Below are 24704 nucleotides of genomic sequence, written 5' to 3'. Positions count from 1 at the left end.
ACTCTCAAATATTTGGAAGGTCATCAGTTAGAAAGTACCCAGAAATTTAGTGTGTGTGGTTTAAAGGAAGGGAGGAGGGGAGCCAGGGGATAGGGTAGATGGAAATCAAATTCTGGATCAAGGTAAAAGACCTCTTTAATGAAAATGCTCCATCAGTAGAATGGGATTTTTCATCAAGTATCGAAAGAACACAACCCCCCACCCAACCCAGTTAAAAGTGGTGAGTCAGGGACAACACAGAAGAGACCCTTGCATTGGGAGAGAGAGGCTGCAGCTGATGACTTCTAAAATCTTGATCGGCCCCTCAAGACTGTAGCATTTTAGGGACTTCCTTTGCAGTCCAGTGGTTAAGACTCCACGTTTCCTCTGCAAGAGGTGCAGGTCTGATCCCTGGTTGGGGAACTGAGATTCCACATGCAGCACAATGCAACCTTTTTTTTTTTTAATTTTTTAAAAATTAAAATAAAAAGACTGTAAAATTTTATTGTTTTTGTCTTGAGGCTGGGTACGTACAGGGCTTGCAGGCCCGTGGAGTGCAGCCCAACACTGAGTGTTCCTGACTTGCTGACTTAACCAGATTTATAGGATAGTGCCATGTACCTATGCTCCAGGAGCTCCTGAAGGTTGCTAAGCCTCAGAGTGATCCCCAGGCTGAGGCATTGGGTGCCCCTCCCCTGGCCCCAGAAACTTCCCATTCTAAGACAGCCCAAGGAGTGGGTATGGGATTCCTCTGGGTTATTTGTGGTAATCATGAGGACCAAGATGCTTCCCTGGCGGCTCAGACTAAGATCATGGCATCTGGTCCCATCACTTCATGGCAAATAGATGGGGAAACAACAGAAACAGTGAAAGACTTTATTTTCTTGGGCTCCAAAATCACTGCAGATGGTGATTGCAGGCTTGAAATTAAGACACTTGCTCCTTGGAAGAAAAGCTATGACCAACCTAGACAGCATATTAAAAAGCAGAGACATTACTTTACCCACAAAGGTCCATATATAGTCAAAGCTATGGTTTTTCCAGTAGTCATGTGTGGATGTAAGAGTTGGATCATAAAGCTGAGCACTGAAGAACTGATGCTTTTGAACTGTGGTGTTGGAGAAGACTCTTGAGAGTCCCTTGGACTGCAAGGAGATCCAACCAGTCCATCCTAAAGGAAATCAGTTCTGAATATTCATTGGAAGGACTGATGCTGAAGCTGAAGCTCCAATCCTTTGGCCACCGGATGTAAAGAACTGTCTCATTGGAAAAGACCCTGATGCTGGGAAAGATTGAAAGCAGAAAGAAAAGGGGATGACAGAAGATGAGATGGCTGGATGGAATCACCAACTCGATGGACATGAGTTTGAACAAGCTCCAGGAGTTGGTGATGGACAGAGAAGCCTGGCATGCTGCAATCCATGGGGTTGCAAAGAGTCAGACATGACTGAGACACCGAACTGAACTGAGGACTAAATAATTCCTGAGTGCTAAGTAACGTTAGAGTCCCCGATTCCAGTGACTTCCCACTGTCCTCTGTTCCTTCCAGAATCCTCCATCGTGACATGAGATTTGTCTGAACAACGCTTCCAGCCACTGCTCATCGGATAAGGGAATGGAGAGGAGCTCTCGCCTTGCACCGAGGGAAAGTCTGCTTCTAGTGTAACTGGGTTCTTGGGGAGGGATGTGTGGCTCTTCCCTTGAAAGGCAAAGGGGTTGCTGTGCCGTTTGACAAGTCAGGAACCCGGAGGAGATACATGGTGTCCTATTCCAGGCAGACACTGAAGGAGGAGCTGGTGAGGGATAGGAATTGGTGAGGAGTGTCTTTCCTCTTCCTGTGAGGGAAGAGTCAAAAACTGGACAGGTATTTTCAGGAAGGGAGAGGCAAGTGAAGGAGGCAGCCCTGGATAAATGTGGTCACCTTGTACCTTTTTGAGTCACAAAGGGCAAAGATTCAGATGAGGCTCCAGAAAGACTGAATTCTGACAGAGAACTCCCTCCCTTGGCACTGAAGGAGTCACAGGCCACGCTGTGAGACCCCGAGAGCTGCTCGGTACTCACCCTTCCTGCTGTAGGAGATTCAGAGAGGAAGGCCCGGCAGCAGGATTAAGGAACAGGTTAAACTTGTGGACTCGAGCCAGACTCCCTGGCTTCAGATCCCTATCACCTGTGAGTCACGTGACTGATACTGGTATTAGGCAAGTCCCTTGATTCACTGTGCCTGTTTTCTCCTCAGTGGAGGGTGATGGTAACATTAATGCCCACTGCATTGATTTATCATTGAGGATTAAGTGAACCTACATAGATATATATAAAGGGCTTGGAATAGTGCCTGACAATAAATCATATTCAATGAAGTCTTTCCTCAGACCTTCGTTTTTGAAACATTTAGTTTTATTTATCTGGCCGCACCAGGTCTGGGTTGTAGCACAGGGAGTCTGCGACCTTAGCTGTAGCACGAAAGATCTTTTAGTTGCAGCATGCAAACTCTTAGTTACAGCACATGGGGTACGGTTCCCTGACCAGGGATCGAACCCGAGTCTCCTGCATTGGGAGCGTGGAGTCTTAGCCACTGGACCACCGGGGAAGCCTCTCAGATTTCCCTTAGATATGTAATTTTTAAAGAAAATATTAGTTACAGGTGAAGCATCTCACCGTCTTACTCCCTTTCACCTTTCCGAGATTGAGGTATACCTTTCCTACCTATATTTTAAAATTTATTACATACGTATGTACTCATAAGCAACCACAGTGTGCGGCACATTTTAAGAGATGATATCATAAATGACATCTCATTTCACCTCTCATCCACTCAGAACTAACCATGAGCTTTACCCTCACTCACACACACAGCTCCGGTACCATGTCCAGTCCTGAGACTGGCCCGGATGTGCTCTTCACTGTGCCCTGGTCACTGTCCAACCCTAAGCCTCTCTCCATGTGCACATGTGAGTTTCTCTAAAGTGTGTACATAAACTGCTTATGACCCCTTGAATGTACAGTACATACATCCTCAGCTTTTCAAAATGCTGCCAAAATGCTCTCCAACATGTTTGTGCCACATTTTCCATTTCCCCAATCTGGTAGTAAGTGTAAAATGGTATCTTGCTACTTTAATTATATTTCCATTATTCTAGGAATGTTCAGAGCCTTTTCGTTGTTTATACTTGATTTGAGCTTTCCCTCTGATTTACCCATTCATGTCCTTGGTTCATTTTTTTCTAGTTATTTGTATTTTTCTTTTAATGTTTAATATGTAGGATTTTAAAAATTACAAAATCCTGGATTGTAATCCTTTGTAACTCAGAATAGTAATCCTTTGTCAGGGACATGCATGGCAAATATATTCTTCTAGTCTGGAAAAAAAAATCTATAGGATTTTATAACAACTCAAAGGCATCCTAAAAAGGATGCCTGTCAACATAACAGATCTTGTAGCAGGATAACATAGCAGATCCTGTTAACATAACAAGAGTTATTTTTCAATATTTTAAAATGCCAAGTCGTAGCCCTCTTGTTTGAGGTAAGGCTGAAATTCTACTAAACTATCATCTGGAGGGGGCCTTGGACTCCCTGGAAAAACACGATCTATGTGTAAGTGGCTCTAATCGTTTCAATAGACTGAGGCACTCCAACTACAGGGAGGGATTAAGCTTTAGAATCACCCTGAGTGATGTCAACCCTTCTGTGAATCCAGAAGTTCAGTTTCTTGTGTAATATGAGACGATGCTGCTGCTGCTGCTAAGTCGCTTCAGTCGTGTCCGACTCTGTGCGACCCCATAGACAGGAGCCCACCAGGCTCCCCCGTCCCTGGGATTCTCCAGGCAAGAACACTGGAGTGGGTTGCCATTGCCTTCTACAATGCATGAAAGTGAAAAGTGAAAGTGAAGTCGCTCAGTCGTGTCCGACTCTTCGAGACCCCATGGACTGCAGCCCACCAGGCTCCTCCGCCCATGGGATTTTCCAGGCAAGAGTGCTGGAGTGGGGTGCCATTGCCTTCTCCGATATAAGATGATGGCTGGCCCCTGAAGGACAGAACTGACAAAAGGCTGTGGGATGGTGAGTTCACAAAGGGAGGCAGGCCACAAGAATACATTTTAGTATTTTCTTTGGCAACTGGTAAGTCCCACCATCGCATTCATTTTAAATTGTGGGTTACGACCCATTAGAGGATGACAAAATCAAGTCCATGGGTTCGATCAGCACTTTTACTTTTATTACTTCAGTGAAATGGAACATGACTGATAGAACAGAAGACGGAATCCACTACGCACAGTAAGGGTGAACACTGTTCTGTGAAACTTCCATCTCAGTTAAAGGTGTGGGTGAGACATAAATACATTTCTTACCTTGGTCACCCTAAAGAACTCAAGCGTAGGGCTAGGGACACAACCATGCAGAAAGAGCAGGGAGACAGACACTCTGGGTCGAGATGAGGAGTTTTAATGACACAGCCAACACCCACAGTCACACTTGGCTCTTCAGACAACTTCATCTTTGGGACTCGACTTGATGCGAAGTAAACCAACACACGGGAGCACGTGAGTGACACGGGCAGTACTCCTGATTCCAGCGAGGGGGCAAGACATTTAAGTTTCATTATCAAAGTACCTTTTTATTCTTCAAATAAAAACCTTAATTTGCTCTGACCTCCAAAATGGCTCTAATCCCAGGCCCCTATTTCTTTTCAAGAGATGTGCTTTTCCTGAGGGGCCAATTTAAACAGGAGCCACTTTACCAGAGGAGCCGTCTCTGTCCCTCAGTAGTCTCTAATCTAGTTGTGATGTTTACAACCAGGTCTGTGCAGGCAGGGAACACATGAAACAGAGGACCGCTTTGGTGGTGCTGGTGTGAGTGCTGTTTCTTCACTGGATTTTGGTGACTGCTTCATGGATGGAGGTGGCCACGTACTCTAGATTTTTGGTGGTTAAGCCACACATGTTGATCCGACCACTTGGCAGCAGATAGATGTGTTTTTCATTGATCAGATACTCAACCTGCTTGGCTGTTGAAAACCAAAAAAGACATATAATCAGAGCAGAAAGAATCCTTTAAGCAATGGAGGTCCAAAGAGTCCATTATAGTGACAATTTCCTTCTTTCCCCCTTCACAGAGAAGCAAAACAATAGGAGTTATTTTGTTAGGTTGGCATAGCAAGAAGTAACTAATGCTCAACAGATTCTGGAAGCTACTCTCATGAGCTAAGTTTCTAATCCCCAGAAAGCTTAACATGGTTTTTCCTGATGGGAATTTTAATCTGGGACTACGTGTCCATCAAACCTTGAATGTTACATTCACTGGGATAGCCCATCAACCCAACCAAACCCATAGACTCAAGACCAACCCACGATATGAAAAACTGTTAAGAATCGCTTCATTTATCTGTTTCTTCAACTGTATTTGCTTAACTCTGAGCACCTAGAGCAACTTCCCTTTGACACTTCATTTTCACAGTACACTGGACAAGGCCCTGAGATGAGAGCTACTGGATAAATGTTGTGTATGTGAACTCACAGGCTGAAAACTGCAGAGACCTCTCAGGCCTGGCGCATCTCAACTGTCATTCACACAGACACAGGAGGGCTTTCCCCTGAGTCTGCAGAAACGCTTGTGGACAAAATGGGAAGGGACTGTCTGTACTTCCTTTCTGCCATAATCTCTAGAGCTTTTGTGATTTATTGTAAAAGCCATTTAGTGGATTTTAGGTGATTTTTTTCCCCTTAAGTAATTAGCACCCTTAAGACACCATCAGTTTGAGAGAACAGGATAATATTAATAGTTATGGACTGAATGTGTCCCCCCAAAATTCATATGTTGAAGCCCCAACCCCCAATATGATAGTATTAGGAAGTGGAGTCAGGTTTAGATGAGGTCATGAGGGTAAGCATGTGTGATGGGAGCACTGACCTCCTAAGAGGAGACCAGAGAGCCTACTCACGGACGAGCTCTCTCTTTCTCTCCCCTTCTCTCCCTCCCTCCTCCACCCCATGTGAGGACACAGCAAGAAGACAGCCATTTACAAGCTAGGAAGAGAACCCCACCAGAACCTGATGGTGCTGGTACTCTGAGCTCAGATTTCCCAGTCTCCAGAACTGTGAGAGATAAACCTCTTGTTTAAACCACCTAGTCGACGGCATTTTGCTACAGCAGCCCAAGCAGACTAACATGGTAATAAAATCATAATCATTAGAGGAGCAAGCACTTGTGCTAGGCAGTGCTCCACTCCCTTTATCTTAGCTCAGTTATCACCCCCTTTTACAGATGGCATAGATGGAAGCTACGTGACCTTCCCAAGGCCCACAGCTATTCACTGGATCTGGAATTTTGAGGTAGGCACTGTAACTCCCAACAGAGCATGCTTGTTAAGCCCATGCCCCAGGGGTAGATGTGGATACAGGACTTCCACCTTCATTTTTTAAATAGAAACGAAACTCCTCTACTTTTGTGGGGGAGGGGAGTACCACACTTGAGAAGCGAGTAAAAGTTAGGGACTCCTTCCCTAGAAAAAGGGTAACATACACAATTTTAAAAACATCATTTCAGGATGAAAGCCCCTGTTCTGATAAATGAAATGTAGTAAAGGAAGCTCTGCAGCATGAGAACGGTAAGAGCGAGGTGCTATGCACATGGAGTTCACTGTACAATTCCTCCAACTTCTCTGTATGTGTAAAATTTTTCCTAATAAAATGTTGGGAGCACAAAAAAAAACCCTTCTCTTTTTTTTTTTAAAGGGAGGGGTGGGTAAATGATGCCAAGTTCTACATATACAGCTTTATGTTATAAGCTCACGTCTATTCTCAGCATTTTCCAATCCATAATAAAACTAAGTCCCTACGCTGGACAGCAGGACAATACGGATATTTTATGGGACGACATCTCCACCTTGTGAGCTTTCAGAATATTACTACTAAGCCATTTCCATTTTACTACTACTACCATTTCCACTACACTTAATATCTTAAAAATTGTATAAGGATGATTTTCCTTAGCCCAGTGTACTAATTCCCCACATCAGGATGGTGAGGACACGCAAGGTTAACTAAGCTATCCGTTTACTTTCTTACGTAGCCTCATTTTACCCAAAGTATCTCTGTGGGTCTACAAAACATAATCTCTATAATCTCTACCAATTTTTTTCTGAGCCCAATTCAAACAGGTGCACTGATGGCCCTTGTTTAAAGGACCTACCAGCACCTCTGACAGTTCCTTACAACCCAAAAGCACATATCTGTCTCTAGAGCCACTCGGACACAAGTGCCACCCAAGGTCATATCTGCACCCTGTGAACAGTGGCTTGACTTGAGGTGCTTGGGAATAATTTACTAAATGACGCGTCCTCTCTCATCAGACGGGACGGCCCATCGCTGATATGCTCCACTGATGGCTGACCAAGATCATGTGAGGCTGCCTACTAGACTTTCAATCGGCTTTGAATTCCAACTACAAATCTAAGCTCTTTTTTATAAAGACAGAATGTTATAACCCAGGCAATGCTTGGAGACTAGGAAAGACCTGTTAAGAAATTAAGTCCCTGGAAAATCATAGGTAATGTTTATACTTAAGATTAAGGACAAGCCAAAAGGTGCTTGAGCATTTATAAAAGACGTTTCATAAATCAAGGTTCCAAGGTACATATCCTATTACTTCCCAGTCAGCCCTGAGCCACTTCCCGAGCCCACCAAAATGAAGATATCTGAGTTATGATCAGGACAGTGGGCCACAACAATGCTCTTCTGAAACCCCAGGGGTCCAGGAGATGGAGGGGGGGTGCCACACTGAGAAAATCAAACTAGTTCCAGTCCAAAGTCTGGCTGACCAAATGGGCGACGGCTCAGGGAGCCAGGCCCAGGAACACTGCCTGTGAGGAGTGCCGTGTCCAGTGGTGAGCGTTCCAGGTGGGCGGGCCACTTACGGTTCAACCCGGTGAAGCTGAACATTCCGATCTGCTCTGTGATGTGGTTCCAGGTTCCTGGGGTCTTGAGGGCTTCTAATCGTGCCCTGAGCTCAGATCTCATGGTCAGAATGCGGTCTGCCATTGTCTTCACGTTACCTGTCCTGAGTGGACAGCAATATGAATACCAACACAGGCAGCAGAGATGGCATGCAAAAACGTAGACATTTTTTAAGTGTCATCTAATCTATAAGCTAAAAACAGAGTCAGAACCTATCTATTATGGTGTGTTGATGCCTGGATGGGTAGATAAGGAGACCAGAGACATGGACTTACTGGACAGAAGGGAAGGACTATATTCACTGATGGAGTTTATGGCCAGTCTCGGGTAGACTGGCTGTAATACCACTTATGTTTTAACTCACACTTCAGCAAGGTGCTGCTCAAGACAGAATAATATATTTTATCAGGCTTAATTAAGTAGAGATTGCAGATTCAGCTACTACACAACAATTACTCTGTTTCAAGGATAGGATAAAATACATATAAATTAGATAAGAACGAAGAGCCCCCAAACTGTTGCACTAACTTAATGCTATTCTAACAGAAATCCCTCCCTGTATTTCCTGACTTTAAGAGGAGGAAGCCTGGGAGGCGGGAGAGGAGAGGCAACTCCCATTCACCCAAGGCCTCCTTCCTACATTCCTGATTCTGTGTTACACACACATGTAGATGCCAGCCCTATTTTAGAGAAATAACTGACACTCAAAGAGGCTCAAGCAGTTTTGTCCTGCCTCTGCCAAAGTAAAAGGAAGAGACAGTGAGATGTAATGGGACAATCTCTGTTCTGCATCCCCACCCCTCACCCATCGGGCGTGAGCCCCTTACCATTCATTAAAGAGCTCAGGATCAGACAGGGTACGTGCCACGATCCGTGCTCCCTGAGCTGGGGGATTGGACCATGTAATTCGCACGATCTTCTCCATCTGGGAAAGGACCCGCAGGATGCTATCTGGTTCTTTGGCAACCACAGTCAGATTCCCCACACGCTCATCTAAAAAGAAGGACAGGAGTCAGCCCTGGGGCTCCAGCGGGGGTGGGGCCGGGGTGGCTGGGCTGTAACGCAGGAGAGCACTCACTGTAGAGCCCGAAGTTTTTGGAGAAGGACTGGGCACAGAAGAGCTCGAACCCTTCAGACACAAAATAGCGAATGGCCCAGGCGTCTTTCTCCAGGCTGCCAGATGCGAAGCCCTGATAGGCCGAGTCAAAGAAGGGGAACAGAAACCGGCGCTGCGAGGAAGCAAAGCGAGTCAGGGCAGGAAATGTTCCTGGAACCAACCTCAGACACAGGCCTTCCTTCCCCAAATGATGCCTGGAAGGAACATCTCATTCTGTCCGTTCCTCCTACATCTTTCCTTTCTGTATCCAACTCCACTTTATGTCTGTCTCTCTGTTCACCTAAATACCAACCAACAAATCTAATGACATCAGTAAAGCTCATTTCTTTAAGTACATAGTCCTAGAGAGTCATGATGCTGCTCTGCCAACAGGGCACAACTGATCATGTCACTCCAGGATATCAAAGGTTTCCAGGGGCTCCCCACCGCCCTCAGAATCAAGTCTGAGGCCTCAGCGCAGGGCCTGGCCTGTCACTCAGCCCCTCCCCTGGAACTCTAGCCCATAGCAAGAATTACTTTCTCTTCCTTAAATAGACCAAGACCTCTGTCTTGGGCTTTTGACAGTGTCCTTCCCTCTGTAGGAAACTTTCCTTCCCTGTCAGCCCCAACCTATCCTCATCCTTCAAAGCTAAACAGGGAAACCATTTCTTCCAGGAAAGCTTCTTCTGCTACCATCAGCCCTCCCAAAGACACACACTCCCCAAAGTCTGGGATATGTGCCTCAACGGCACCCCATCAACACGGCATCTCCCCGAACAGGCCACACTCTCTGAAGGTAGGACCGCCTCTGCTTTGCTCACTATTGTACGCCCATGGCCCCTGGTACATAACAGTTTATCAAGAAGCATTCTTTAAATACGTTAATGAATACACACACACACACACTCCCTGAGCTAGAAATTACAATGTAGAAAGTTATCCCAAAGAAATCATAAAAAGGTTTATTACATATATTGTTCACAAGAATAAGAAACCTGGGCTCTAAACAACCATCAGGTGATTTAATCAATGTGTAACGTGACACACTTAAGCATGTATAACTACACTAAAAATATTGAAAAAGAAAAGAGCCTGACATTCTGTATACCAGATTGCTATCAGCGGCTTTCTTTGGGTAATGGAATTTATAGTTAATACTTACTTTCTTCTTTGGGCTTTTCTCCATTTTCCAAATGCTTCAGTAAACAGGTACTTCTTTTGAATACATCAACTGTTAATACACACCACTGTAAGAGTGGCTCTGAAAAGGCAGTTACCTTCATGACGGAGGCGATCTGCTTCCACTGCTCCGGAGTCGGGTCAGTCCCAGTCGGGTTGTGCGCACAGGCATGGAGGACAAAGATGGAGAACTCGGGAGCTTTCTGGGGAGAAGGAAGCCATGTCAGCTCTGACGCCAGCAGGGACGTGGTGGGGCAGAGTCAGGGGCACACAGGACAGGCACTCCCTCCTAAGTGCCATTTCAGAAAAGAGCACCGGCTTGGGGAGGATGCTCAGACTCTTCACTTATCAACTGATCCAAAGACTGTCCCCCACTCTGCCTGAAACCTTGGCATTCTGTCCACTTTTTCTCTTCTAATCACCCACCTCCAAATCATTCAGGAAACCCTGGAGGTCTAGTCCTCTCTTCGCTGCATCCCAATAGTGATAGGACCGAATGTCTTTAAATCCAGCGGCAATAAAGACACCATTATGATTCTCTGCAAGCAAAGGGGTAAAACGTTAAATGTTTTACAAACACTAGGAGGCATAAACGGAAAGGACACAAGGCAGCTTCCAGGGCCGTCACAGGCTCCATGTCTACTGGGGGACACGAGGTGAGAGGTTAAGATGGAGAGGAATGACTGTAACCAAGAACAAGTTCAACCAGTTGTCGTCATGCTGATTTACACCCCACTGCAGAGGGATCTCCCTCCTCCGGGAAGGTTCAACATTCACTAAAACACAAGTTCGCCAAGACTCTTGGGAAAAAGCACTGCCAATCTGAACTTAAGCATCAGGTTACCCATGTCCTGCCATAATCCGCTGCTCAAGCCATTCACCGTTAGTTGATCCAGGGCTGGCATACATTTTCAGTGTAAGCGGTGAGACTTGTGGGGATAACTCCCCTGGCTCCTCTGTTTCTCCTCTCATTACAGCTACAGGACTCACCCCAGGTTGGCGAGGACACATAGACGGGCGTGTCCTTGTTGTTTGTTCCATTGTACCAGCGCGCCAAGAACTCAGCTCCGATTCGAAGTGCACCTGTTCCCCCCAAGCACTGCACACCTCCTACCTGAAAGAGAGACAGCAGGGTTGCTGGTCATTTAAGGGTGAGGTCAGATAACATTAGGGAAAATACAGTAATGATGAGCACTTCCTTAAATGTGTTCTCTCTATAAAATGTCCTAGGTACACGAAGAAGTATTATTTGCCCACGTTTACAAATAAGGAAACTAAGGTTAAGCTACTTTGGCCACCTGATGGGAAAAGCCGACACATTAGAAAAGACCCTGATGCTGGGAAAGATTGAGGGCAGGAGGAGAAAGCGACGACAGAGGATGAGATGGTTGGATGGCATTACCCATTCAATAGACATGAGTTTGGGCAAACTCTGAGAGATAGTGAAGGACTGGGAAGCCTGGCGGGCTGCAATCCAGGGGGTTGGAAAGAGTCGGCCACGACTGATCTTCTGAACAACAACAAAGGCTGAGAAGTGAAGCACTTTCCTCAGTTACCAGCTATTGAGCGGAAAGGCTAGGTGTTCACCCAGGCAGTCTTGAAGTCTGACTCCCAAGGGAGCATCCCTCTGAACAGAGGTAGAGGACATACCTAGGCCACGTGAAGTGTGGCCTTCAAGGCAAACTCATTCCTTTGCACCCATCCCAAGATCAAAACTGCCCTCCAACAATAGCCTGTAAAATAATGTTCTGAGCTTGCCATCAACATCAATCTGCAATGCCCCTTCTCATCGCTATAATGAAGGCTTATTAATCCTTAGAAATGTCCTCATAGAACAAAGGTACTATGCAAACACTACTTTTCTCTCCTCAGGCTTAGAATGCCCTCACTTGAGCAATAATTAAAGTCCTATACTTTGCCTTTTACAAAATACTTTCACACACATAGGCTTCCTTGATAGCTCAGTTGGTAAAGAATCAGCCTGCAATGCAGGAGACCCCGGTTCGATTCCTGGGTAGGGAAGATCTGCAGGAGAAGGGATAGGCTACCCACTCCAGCATTCTTGGGCTTCCCTGATGGCCCAGAGGGTAAAGAATCCACCTGCAACGTGGGAGACCTGGGTTCGATCCCTGGGTTGAGCAGATCCCCTGGAGAAGAAAAAGGCTACCCACTCCAGTGTTCTGGCCTAGAGAATTCCATGGACTGTATAGTCCATGGGGTCACAAAGAGTCAGACACGACTGAGCGATTTTCACTTCACACACATACTTATCTGACCTTCACACAGCCCTATAAAATAAGTACTAGATCCCCAATTTATACATGAGGAAACTGACTCAGAGAAGTGGTTTGCCAGAGGATTTATAGCTGGTGAGCAGCAGAGCTGGGCACACTTCCAGATCGCCTCAGTCTACGTCTAGTCACGGGGCCCCACTTCTGTTGTTCTGTCTGAACATCTTTAATCCTGCCCTTTCACAATTCTAACTGGAGAAACGTCATAAGTTACATATTGTTTAAATATCTAAAGAAGAAAAGAGAGAAAAAGATCACATAAGGAAGTCTATCGACAAAGAAGTACACGTACCAATGTAATAACAGCGACAACCTCTGGGGAGGGAGCTAGGAGGTGGGAATAGTGGTCAAAGGGACTTTGGCCTAATCTATGTTTTTTCTTTTTTTTAAGATAAGGAGAATCTATTCATGCATTAGTTGGAAATTTTTTAATAACTAAAAAATTATATTTAGATGTTCTGCAATTTGCTGTAAAATAATTCCACTTTGGTGACCAAATATAAACCATTGTTGAAGCTAGCTGATGGATCCATGGGGGTTTGTTCATTACATTGTTTTATCTACTTTTATATATGTTTGAAATTTTCCACAAAAAAAGGAAAAAAACAAATCTTTGTAGATAAAGAAAAAAAGCTTCCAAAATCTTTTTTTTTAAAAAACTAGCATAAAAAAAATAAATAAATAAATAAATAAAAAACTAGCATAAGATCTATGCAAGAAGATGACAAAGCAAAAAAGAGAGCTCTCTTTCATGAATATGGATATTAATGTCCCAAATAAATATTAATAAACACTATGTATCCAAGAGTACATTTAAAAATACCCCTTGGTCAAATGAGTTATCCCTTGAATATGTGATTATTAACAAATATAGGAGTGAGTCAGTTTTCCTAGGCCTCTCCCATGTATATGTCACTAAACTTTGATTCTCTCATGTTCAAAAATGAGAGAAAAGAAATATTAAGTCTGCTAGATAAAGAAAATGGTCACCAAATGACCATCATAACAGGAGAGAAAAATAGAGCTATGTCTGATATAAATGCTCAGTAAAACAAGAACCAATGGAGACATCCTAAAAACAACTTGAAAAAATTTTGATTCAGCCACGTCATGATGAACACTGAATCATGAGCAGAAATCCCCTGTAAGCTCGGAACCATGCAATGATACCAACTGTCGCTCTTATTCCCCACTGCTCTATTTTTATTCAGAGATTTGAGCATCTGTGAGAGAACACTGAAACATGAAACAGAAATGAGACTGACATTCAGGGAAACAAGGAATGGAGCACGGCGTCCACTGCAAGAAGCAAAGGCCGAGGATGCGAGTGGAAAAGGTCAGTGCACATCCGACACGGCTCCTCACAGGAGTCGCCCCCACCCCCGCCCCCGAACACCAGACTTTCCCATTAAAGGTTTCGGCTTCACAGTGTGATCTACCTGGATTTCTTGTGCAAATGGCTACCAAGGGTCATGTAACCCAAATGTACATTTTTTTTTTTCATTTCTCATCAACTAAGTTGAATGTCAACTTTATTCCTTATTTCGTATTTCAAACACCTCAGCACCGTGCGTGTTATTTCCTATACGAATAAGCAAGGTTTCCCTTGAATAGGGTTTTTAAGTTACCATGGATATGTGACAGGGGCATGTGGATATCAGTGAAGACATTCTCAGGCATAGGTTTTATTTTCTGTGCTCAGCTTCCAACTCCACCCTTTCTCACTCTAGAAAGCAAATTCATTAACTAAGAGAAGTCAGAAAGTCAACTGTTGCTGTTTAGTCGCTAAGCTATGAGCGACTCTTTACAACCCCATGGACTGTAGTCCGCCAGGCTCCTCTGTCCACGGGATTTCCCAAGCAAGAATACTGGAGTGGGTTGCCATTTCCTTCTCCAGGGATCTTCCCCACCCAGGGATCAAACCCATGACTCCTGCTTGGCAGGTGGATTCTTTACCACTGAGCCAACTGGGCTTCCCTAGAAAGTCAGTACACTAGATTAAAAACGTTTGGAAGAGATAAACCCACTTCACTAACATTAACCAATCCTTGACATTCATGATGTATATGACAGTGACATATCAAATTCTCAAGAAATTATCATTCTCTCTAAAAATATATTGTACGCTAGATGAATTCAGTGAAACACTAGTTGCTCTAAACTGTACCGACAACTAGCAGGAACAAACTTTGGGTGAATCAATAGTATGTCAATTTGATCATTCTGTGAACTGATTTTTGGCAAACTGCTCTAAAGCCCAAGAAAGTCTTGTATTTGGTATGAAGGAAAAAACCATAATAGCAAAGAAAATAAATGCAAACTTCAAAGGGAGCAGGCAATGGGGCCTGGGTGGCTAAACAGGGGTATCCAGAACAAGAGAAATGCAGTTAGGACTTGGCAGAAAACTATGCCAGTGTATAATCTGTACTCCCAACTTAGCCACACTGCCAGAAGGAATCCCTACTTGGCTCTAGAACGCCTGTCCAAGGTCACGATTTGCTGATGTAATGACTTCCCTGTGAGGAGCAGGAGAGCCGTTTAGGAGCCACTTGTAGTCAACGCTATGATGTGTTGATCTGGGTGCCCCCAGTTAGTTGGGCGGTATCTGGCACGTGGCACTAAATAAACATGGACTGAACTAGATGAAGAAAAAGAGTCCCTGATGCTGGGAAAGACTGAGGACAGAAGGAGAAGAGGGCATCAGAGGATGAGATGGCTGGATGGCATTACCGAAGCAATGGACATGAACTTGGGAAAACTTCGGGAGATGGTGACGGACCAGGAGACCCAGCGCACTGCAGTCCATGGGGTCGCAAAAAGTCGGGCATTACTGGGCGACTGAACAACAATAACAAGGTGAGAGCCACAGAGAAAACCCCAAATCTCCAAGAGGCAGTGGTCCAAGCCAGGAAACTGTGATGCCATCTCATGGTTCCAAGACCTCCTACCTGCAGGGGCCCAGTAATTTCAGAAGCTGAAATGTTTATCAGCTGAGATGAAAGTTGGACATTTAGTCCAGATTCTAAGATCTGAAGATGGAAAAGCAGTAGGAGGCGGTGACGAGTCTAGAAAACAGGGCTCCTCAAAGTGGTTAACGGACATGGTAATGTGAAATCTTGAGAACAGTCTAAGAAAAGACGTGATTACTGTTTGTTTTCTGGTTCCTTCTTTCATTCATGCCTCAACTCCTACAAGTTTTGGCTCCAATGTCATTTCTATTTCTACCACAACCACCCTAGTTAAACTTTCACTCCAACCCTCAGCACTCCTAATACACCTTCCACTGCCCTATTTTTTTTTTTTTTTTTTTTTTTTTTTAGCATTTATCACCTTTCAATATACTATACTGTGCTCCTATTTATTATGTTTAATCTTGGTTTCTCCCCACAAAACTGTAAGCCAGGCAGAGACCCTGGGGTGTTTTGGTCACCAGTGTGCTCCAGCATCTAGAACAGTGCCTAGTGGTAAGCACTCATCTGTTAACTGAGCGAATGAGGGAACTCAAACATCTGAGGTCTCTGAGGTGCCAGGCTAGGAGCTAAGTGCTGAAGATCTACGAGGTCAGCAAATAAGCCATCACTCCTACCCTGGAAGAAGTTAGGGTCTGTGGGAGGGACAGGCTTACAGAACTGTACATTAAATCCAGAAAGCACTGCTATTTCCCCAGCGATGCAGTCCTGTGATGACTCAGAGCACTCAAATAGCTAGCTCCACCTGAGAGAGCTCAGGATTCAACATGGAAATAATGAGGCCTTGAAGGACTTGGAGGTGGGACTGGAGAGTCTGAGAAGTAAAGGAGGCATTCCCAGCAGAGGGAACAGCTGAGGCAAAGTGCCAAGTCATGGCAGGGCCCAGCGGGTCTAGAAAGCAGCAGGCTCTTCGGACGCCAGGACCTGGGAGCAAGAGTAACTAACTGGAAGAACAGGATGAAGCCTGGCTACGAAACACGCAGCATGCCCAGGGCAGAGTCTGCATTTTACCCTGTAGATAATGGAGGAGACACTGTGTGTGTGACAGGGGAAGCAGGTGACAGGATCAGCTTATTTTTTTTTTTTTGCTGAGGAAGATCATTCTAGCTGCACTGTGCATTATACACTAGAATGGGGAAGAGACTAGAGGCCAGAGGCTATTATGAGAATCCAATCGGATGACAACGGGCTGAACAAGATAGTCACCTGGGGGAGGTTCAGGGAAAGAGGAAGTACTCAGAACTCAGTATCAATGGGTACCTAGGGTGTTGGACATGCCAAGAGGGTACCCTAAACCATTACCAAAAAAAGAGAGTAAAAGTCTTCAAATGTTTACGGACTGCCATTCAAAGTTGTTCTATGATCAAAAACACAACACAGGATGAACTAGACTAAGAGGAAGGGCTCTGTTCCACCAGCAACAGCCCTGGGTATTAAGTGAGGAAAACGGGGAGCGCTGGGCAGGGGAACGAGCATCTATCTGCCAGCATAGTTAACAAGCATGTACGAAATGTACAGTCTTGGAGGAAGAAGCTTGCCAACACAGAATCTCTGTTTCCATTTGTTAACAATTGAGTTTAAACTAATTTATCAACCATCTCTCAAAAGATCACCCCCAGTTACCAAAGTTCCCTATTTTCAAACCTCATCGGGACTCTCTCTCTTCCTCTGTGGAAACCCTGGATTTTCAGAGCAACTGCCCAATGCTAACCATAATCTCTACCATTTCTATCCTATGTCTATCAGTATTCCTTCACAGTCTCTCATACCAATCCAGATAAAACCCTCATCAAGTTAATTATTGATACTTACCTAATCATTAATCTGAATTCCAAGATCTTCATCCAGAGCCTCCCTGTCTCCTCCATTATCTAAGAGTGAGCAGTGTTCATTTTACCCTGCCGTGTGCTTATCAGGGCGTGTGGGTGACAGCATGAGAATAAATCAATGACTCCAAGACATGGTCCCTGTCGTACATGAAGGCTGCACCTGCATGAAGGCTGCTCCAATGGCCTGACACTGGCCCAGCAGAGCAATAGGGCAGTTGGTTTAAATTGCACAATACCTAATTGGACTATTGCAAAAACCTGAGCTCATCCCCCTCCTGCACTCCAACCAGGTCTATCTTCTTCAAATACCCTTATTGGGTAACTCCTCTGCGCAAACCCTCAAGGGGCTTCCCCTGCCCTGGCTGCCAAATCAGCCTGCCTGATCTATCCAACATGTTCCCAGCTCTACTCAGGTAGGTCTTTTTACAACCTAGACCTGCTTCGGAGAAGGCAATGGCACCCCACTCCAGTACTCTTGCCTGGAAAATCCCATGGACGGCGGAGCCTGGTAGGCTGCAGTCCATGGGGTCGCTAAGAGGCGTCTTCACTTTCACTTTTCCCTTTCATGCATTGGAGAAAGAAATGGCAACCCACTCCAGTGTTCTTGCCCAGAGAATCCCAGGGACGGGGGAGCCTGGTGGGCTGCTGTCTATGGGGTCGCACAGAATTGGACACAACTGAAGTGACGCAGCAGCAGCAGCACCAGACCTGTTTACCTCCAACCTTTGTCCCTGGACTCCTAGTGTTCTAGACAAATATTCCTTTCTCTTCCTCTGCACTTTATGGTTCTCAACGTTGGCTGTCCTTTGGAGTCACAAGGAGGAGCTTTTTAAAAATACCCTTGAAGGGAAGGAATTGGAGGGAAAGGAAATAAAAGGGCAGAGGAGGGTGGTATGGGATAACGAGCCTGGTATGGGATCCTGCCACCAGTATGCTTTTAAAACCACCTAGGTAACAGAGTCAGAGTACAGAACCAGAATGAGCCCTGGTCTCATTCCCCAAGGTTCAGCTCAAGCCCCACCTCCAGACTCCACCAGTCTCTCTCCCTGGATTCCTATAACACTGATAATCTCTATCCCATTACTTTCTGTCACACACAGCCTCTCGCCAAATGTATTCTTCCATGTATCTCTAGTTACACATAGACTATGTACCAGGAAGCACTTAAATGAGAGACGCTGAGATTAAGACTAGAAGAATCAAATATTAGAACTGGCAGGATCTTGAAGCATCTAGACTAGTGGCTCTTAGACTTTGGAGGGCCACAGGCTCCTTCAGAAACTCTGATTAAAGGTATGGAATACACATACACACAGAATTCTGAAATTCAGAATCTGGGGCGTTCAGAGGTCCCTTAAATGATTCCCTATGCAAATACTCCTTATGGGACCATGAACCATAAACTAGTCTTTCTCTAACTCATAGATGAGTCGTAGGGGCTGGAGGGGCTGCCTTTGGTCAAAAGTAGTGGCAGAGCTGGATCCAGACCCTGATGTCTTGATCATTCCATTAAACTCCCTTGGCTTGGTATTCCCACTGACTACTTCAAACCCAGCAGCTGAAATCTGACCATTTCTTGGGCAAAAGTGTACAACTAAAGAACCTATGCGTTATACAAAAGCATGTTACTTCCACAATCAGGTTCCTGAGGTCACACTCTTTAAACCCTTATTCACTGACAGTTCAATAGACACGATACTTAATTTTTAACCTCTTTTTACCCTCACAGCTTCTAAAGAGAAAACAGATCCTCACCCAAAACTCACCCGCTTCTCTTGCAGAGCTGGGCTGTCATCCCCAAGGGCCAGGCGGGAAGCACAAGTTCGGAACTCTGCCAGGCCCAGGATGGGCAGATACTCATGGTTGATGCTGCTGTCGTTAGCAATCCTCTGCTCCACCTTCCTCACGACTGGCAAAACCCAGGGCTGGCTATCATCGGTGCGATAAGCTAGGACACAAGAAAGAGACATACAACAGGGGAGCCTGAGGCTTGATCCAAGGAAGAGTCTGGAACTGTGAACAGGGGGAGTTCTACCACCTTCCAATCAAAGCAGAACTGTGCTGCTCACTCACTCACTGCCTGCTTTCAGCAGGCACCAGACTAGGTGCTGGACAGGCAGAAGGACAGATGTGATTCCTATCCTTCTGGAAATTACAGCTCTTACCTCCAACAAGTAGAATGCTGAAATAAAACTGGGAAATGACAGAGTCCGACTGAGTGACAGAGTACACACAAAAGTACTCAGCAAATTAAAAATAGCGTACAAATGCTAGCTATGTCAATATTACTAGGGCACTGAGGTCTCCAGGCCACTGGCCCTGCAACCGCCTTCTTCCTGCATCTCCCCAGGAGAAGGGTTCGGTGCTACTTTAGATGAACGCCTCACCTGCAAACACCAACACGGAGAAAGAGGGCACTAGAGGGAGGAACTGTAAAGCAGAAATGGGACAGATGGCAAGGAGACACTCTGTGACTGAAGATTCCAACAACTGGTTACACAATCGTCCAACATCCAATTTAAACACATCTTTGTCCTCTTGCTGATTTTTGATAACAGCCAGTGTTTACCAATTTGACTGTTCTTACCACTCACTTCCTCAGCTTCACACTTTCACTGATGTAAGTTTAACTATTTCATAACGTTTAATAGTGATTAAAGCACATTTCTAAGCATTTCTTCTATGCTACAATTATTTTCAGTCTACTTTGGGTTACCCCTATCACTGACTTTTTTCTCCCTATAGTACCTTATGATCATTCTGAGATTACAGCTTGAGAGGACAGCTGCTTTGGCCTGTATCCAAGCCAGTGACCTCTCTGAGCAGGATTCCTGACAGGAATTTGCTTCTGCTGGAATGTTTAGGTCTCCAATAAGCCTATACTTTGGCAAAGGATGGTGAAACTGACATTTTAAAAATAATTCTTATCTTGATTTCTGCTCAGCTTTAATCCCTAACTTTTTTTTTTTTTCTAATCACTTTTTAGGGTAGTTGATGTTTTTTGAACAACACATTTTGATTGCAGAAAATTTAGAAAAGCCTAGAAACAAAATAATAAACATTATAATTAACACGTAATTCCAGCACCCAGAGATGAGGAATATAAAAATTTTGGTGTATAACCTTCCAAACTTTACATGAGTATACTCTTTTATAAATTATGTATCAATTTTATATAGAATTTTAAGCATGCTTTTTTCCACTTGTTAAATGTATATTATGAATATCTTTCATCACCATTAACTACCTAAATCTCTGTACTATGTCTATATTCTTTTTAGAGCTGCATAACTGATAAATGCACCATAATTTGTTTATTCAGACTCCTGCTGATAGACACTGGAGTTGTTTCTAATCCTTGGCTATTAGAAAACAATTCCTCAGTGAGCCTTGTACATACGTCATCTTACATGTACGTAAATACAGCTGTAAGAGGCAGGGTTGAAAATGGAAGAGTAGGTTGAGAAGTATGTGTATTTGTAGCTTCGTTGTTGTTTTTGAGGGTATACATTAGTTTACTACTTTCAACCGATTTTCACTTCCAACACATGACAAATATGGTTAAGACAACTGACTGGAAGAAACTGGTAGCAATCGATGAACAGTTTAAAGAATACGGTCCTTTTAAATGCAAATATGTTACCTTTAAGCATACTTTGTGTTATCTGTAGCTTTGATAGACACGGCCACCTGGGCTTTTTTATGGGGATTCCATCAGTTTACTTTCCTACCGTGTGTGTTAGTTGCTCAGTTGTGTCTGAGTCTTTCCGACCCCAAAAACTGCAGCCCGCCAGGCTCCTCTGTCCATGGCATTCTCCAGGCAAGAATACTGGAGTGGGTAGTCATTCCCTTCTCCAGAGGATCTTTCTGACCCAGGAATCAAACCCGGGTCTCCTGCGTTGCAGGCAGATTCTTACACTGTCTGAGTCACACATTCCTACCATAGGTTAGGGATTTTATCAGCTTACATTTCTACCATGAGTGTATAAGAGTGTCTGCTTCCCCACATCCTCAGCCACTGAGTGAATTTTTGCCAACTTAAGAGTGCAAATGCTATTTCAGCGTAGTTTAAATTTGCCTTTCTCTTAGCATAGAAGTACTTGGGCATTTTTCATACACATGAGCCATTTACAACACAATTTTAGTGGCTAGACAATATTCCTTTCTACATATAATTTAGTAACTGTTTGTGTTACTTTTGATTATTTGCTAATATAAACAAGGTAACGAATATTTCTGTATCTTTATACACATTCATGAGGGCTTCCTTAGAAAAACTTCTAGATGTAAAATTACTAGATCAAAAGTCAGACAACAAATAAGACTTAGTAAGATATTTTGATTCTGTGTCTGTCTTCTATTCCGTCCACTAACCCTGTCCTCCAGGAATGTGTCATCTGCAAATCTGATAAGCATATCAAGCCAGTAATAAAAATGTGAACAGAGTTCCAAACTGACACAGCCACGAATCAACAACCAGTCTCTGGGTAGGTGAATCTGATGCACAATACAGTCCTATCAGTCACACGAGACCCACTGGCCCACCAAACTAACCCCCTTTCAACGAGTTCAAAAATCCTGCTTTATCAGGCGAGGTTTGGTCTGGTTTTTCAAAGAGATACCGAAATAACTTACTCTCAAATAATCACTGTCCCTGAAAGAGATCACCCCATCTATGATCACAATGCTACCATTGTTCTAAATATTCCTGGAATTATTCTCTTGGAATTGTCTTTAGAGGCATTATTATGTCTCATTATTCTGCATATCCTCAACTGTCCCATATTTCCATCCTTTGAACATAAATTTAATCTTTGAAAAGAGTACTTACATTATGCCCAGCAGAGTAGGCGGGTGAATGGACTGAATAATATGAATGGAGAATAGCTATAAAAAGATGGCCTCCTCTGTGGGTCCAACATGCTCTAGAAAAGAAGGTTTCCAGAAAACTCTGGGCAATAGCAGTATATCCAGACTACAGCACTGAGGGGATACTATTTAGATGTACAAGAATATGGGTGCCCATAGAAAAACTAATTCTATTATGCTTCCCATCTATGTTTAGAAGATTTCTATTAATATATTATATAATTACGCTACATAGATTTGTAAATCATGTCATTTATAAATCATGTATTATAAATAAATAAAATATGAAAAATAAAGAAAAAGTCCTAATACGAATGCTCTTACCAGTAACAAACATACTCCATGCAACTATAAAAAAATCCTGTTATATGACTGGAGGCAGGAAGGCACTGGGTCCATATTGTGACAAAAGAGAAATTGGCCAGTTCACACCTCTGCTTCCTTCTTCACTGTCCAGGCTCCCCCAGATTCAGTTCTAGATTTGTTCTCAATGCCTTGTCTAACTGTCCTGCTGAATGTCCTAACTGTCCTGCAGTCACTCTGAGTTGATCAGAGCAGTGAGGAAGAGGCATTATCAACAACCACTGTTCTGCTCTGCCAGAGGGATTCTATTCCTGTTTGTTGGACCTATGAGCTTCTCATTCATTCTTTCATTCTCTCATGTGTTTGACAGGTACTCACTGAATCCACCATGAACCAGGCACTGACTAGAAAAAGCTATGCAGAGATGAGTAAGATAAAACAAGATACTGTCTGGTCTCCCCCCAGGAAACACAGCATAGAGTCCTTAATTCTCCTGTAAGTGATCAGGGAAGATTTTACAAAAGACAGAGTATGAAAGATGGTAAGAGTTTCAAAGACAGACAAGGAAAGGGGGCATTCCAGGCAGGGGGAACACTTGTGCAAGGTCCCAGGGGCTTGGAGAGATGAGGTTTATGAGGATCTGCATTTTCGTGGCTCGGAAATAAGATCCATGGAGAAGCAGCAAGGAATGGCTCAAGGAGTCTTAGGAGTCTCTTCTAAGGAACACTGTCTCAATGGGGAAACCACTGAAAGCATTTAAGTGAGTGACATGGACAGCTGTACATTTAAACAGAATCATTTGAGTGACATGATGGAAAACAAACTGGAAGGAGGACAGAGGTAGATGGTTAAGTAAGGAGGTTTCTGCAATAATCCACAAAGGAAATAATGATGTCCTAAATTAAGGCAGCAGCCACAGGGATAAACAAAAGGGGACACATTCACGATAAACTTATAAGGAAAAGAAAAGACAGAACCTAACATCCGCTGGATCATCAAAAAAGCAAGAGAGTTCCAGAAAAACATCTATTTCTGCTTTACTGACTATGCCAAAGCCTTTGACTGTGTGGATCACAATAAACTGTGGAAAATTCTGAAAGAGATGGAAATACCAGACCACCTGACCTGCCTCTTGAGAAATCTGTACGTAGGTCAGGAAGCAACAGTTAGAACTGGACATGGAACAACAGACTGGTTCCAAATAGGAAAAGGAGTACGTCAAGGCTGTATACTGTCACCCTGCTTATTTAATTTATATGCAGAGTACATCATGAGAAATGCTGGGCTGGAAGAAGCACAAGCTGGAATCAAGATTGCTGGGAGAAATATCAATAACCTCAGATATGCAGATGACACCACCCTTATGGCAGAAAGTGAAGAGGAACTAAAAAGCCTCTTGATGAAAGTGAAAGAGGAGAGTAAAAAAGTTGGCTTAAAACTCAACATTCAGAAAACGAAGATCATGGCATCTGGTCCCATCACTTCATGGGAAATAGATGGAGAAACAGTGGAAACAGTGTCAGACTTTATTTTTGGGGGCTCCAAAATCACCGCAGATGGTGACTGCAGCCATGAAATTAAAAGACACTTACTCCTTGGAAGAAAAGTAATGACCAACCTAGATAGCATATTGAAAAGCAGAGACATTACTTTGCCAACAAAGGTTCTTCTAGTCAAGGCTATGGTTTTTCCAGTGGTCATGTATGGATGTGAGAGTTGGACTGTGAAGAAAGCTGAGTGCCAAAGAATTGCTGCCTTTGAACTGTGGTGTTGGAGAAGACTCTTGAGAGTCCCTTGGACTGCAAGGAGATCCAACCAGTCCATTCTAAAGGAGATCGACCCTGGGATTTCTTTGGAAGGAATGATACTAAAGCTGAAACTCCAGTACTTTGGCCAACTCATGTGAAGAGTTGACTCATTGGAAAAGACTGATGCTGGGAGGGATTGGGGGCAGGAGAAGGGGACGACAGAGGATGAGATGGCTGGATGGCATCACTGACTGGATGGACGTGAGTCTGAGTGAACTCCGGGAGTTGGTGATGGACAAGGAGGCCTGGCGTGCTGCGATTCATGGGGTCGCAGAGAGTCGGACACGACTGAGCGACTGAACGGAACGGAACTGAATGACCAAATAAATAGATGTAGAATTGATGAAAGTGTCACCAACGACCTCCAAAGTCTCTCCAGTCTGAATAAAGACTGGTGGGGGTGAGGTGGGAGAGGGGGCAACCAAGTAA

The 24704-nt window shown here is 44.1% G+C and overlaps 1 protein-coding gene across 1 annotated transcript in view; it reads right to left on the bottom strand.

Moving 5' to 3' along the window:
- Positions 1–4173: 4173 nt before the first annotated feature.
- Positions 4174–24704, bottom strand: part of GOT1 (glutamic-oxaloacetic transaminase 1, soluble) — a 24545-nt gene continuing 4014 nt past the window's right edge. Inside the window, exons 2-9 of the mRNA XM_010859549.1 lie at positions 19062–19243; positions 11197–11320; positions 10633–10745; positions 10305–10409; positions 9010–9160; positions 8759–8924; positions 7892–8034; positions 4174–4984 (exon numbers count right to left, since the gene is read on the bottom strand). Of these exons, the coding sequence (XP_010857851.1) occupies positions 4845–4984; positions 7892–8034; positions 8759–8924; positions 9010–9160; positions 10305–10409; positions 10633–10745; positions 11197–11320; positions 19062–19243 (1124 nt within the window). The 3' untranslated portion in view covers positions 4174–4844. The remainder of the gene's footprint in view (positions 4985–7891; positions 8035–8758; positions 8925–9009; positions 9161–10304; positions 10410–10632; positions 10746–11196; positions 11321–19061; positions 19244–24704) is intronic.

The sequence above is a fragment of the Bison bison genome, unplaced genomic scaffold (assembly GCF_000754665.1).
Source record: "Bison bison bison isolate TAMUID 2011002044 unplaced genomic scaffold, Bison_UMD1.0 scf7180017864456, whole genome shotgun sequence".
In the NCBI taxonomy this organism is placed as follows: domain Eukaryota; kingdom Metazoa; phylum Chordata; class Mammalia; order Artiodactyla; family Bovidae; genus Bison; species Bison bison.
Note: the sequence above shows the minus strand (reverse complement) of the source record. Positions and strands in the feature narration are given on the sequence as shown.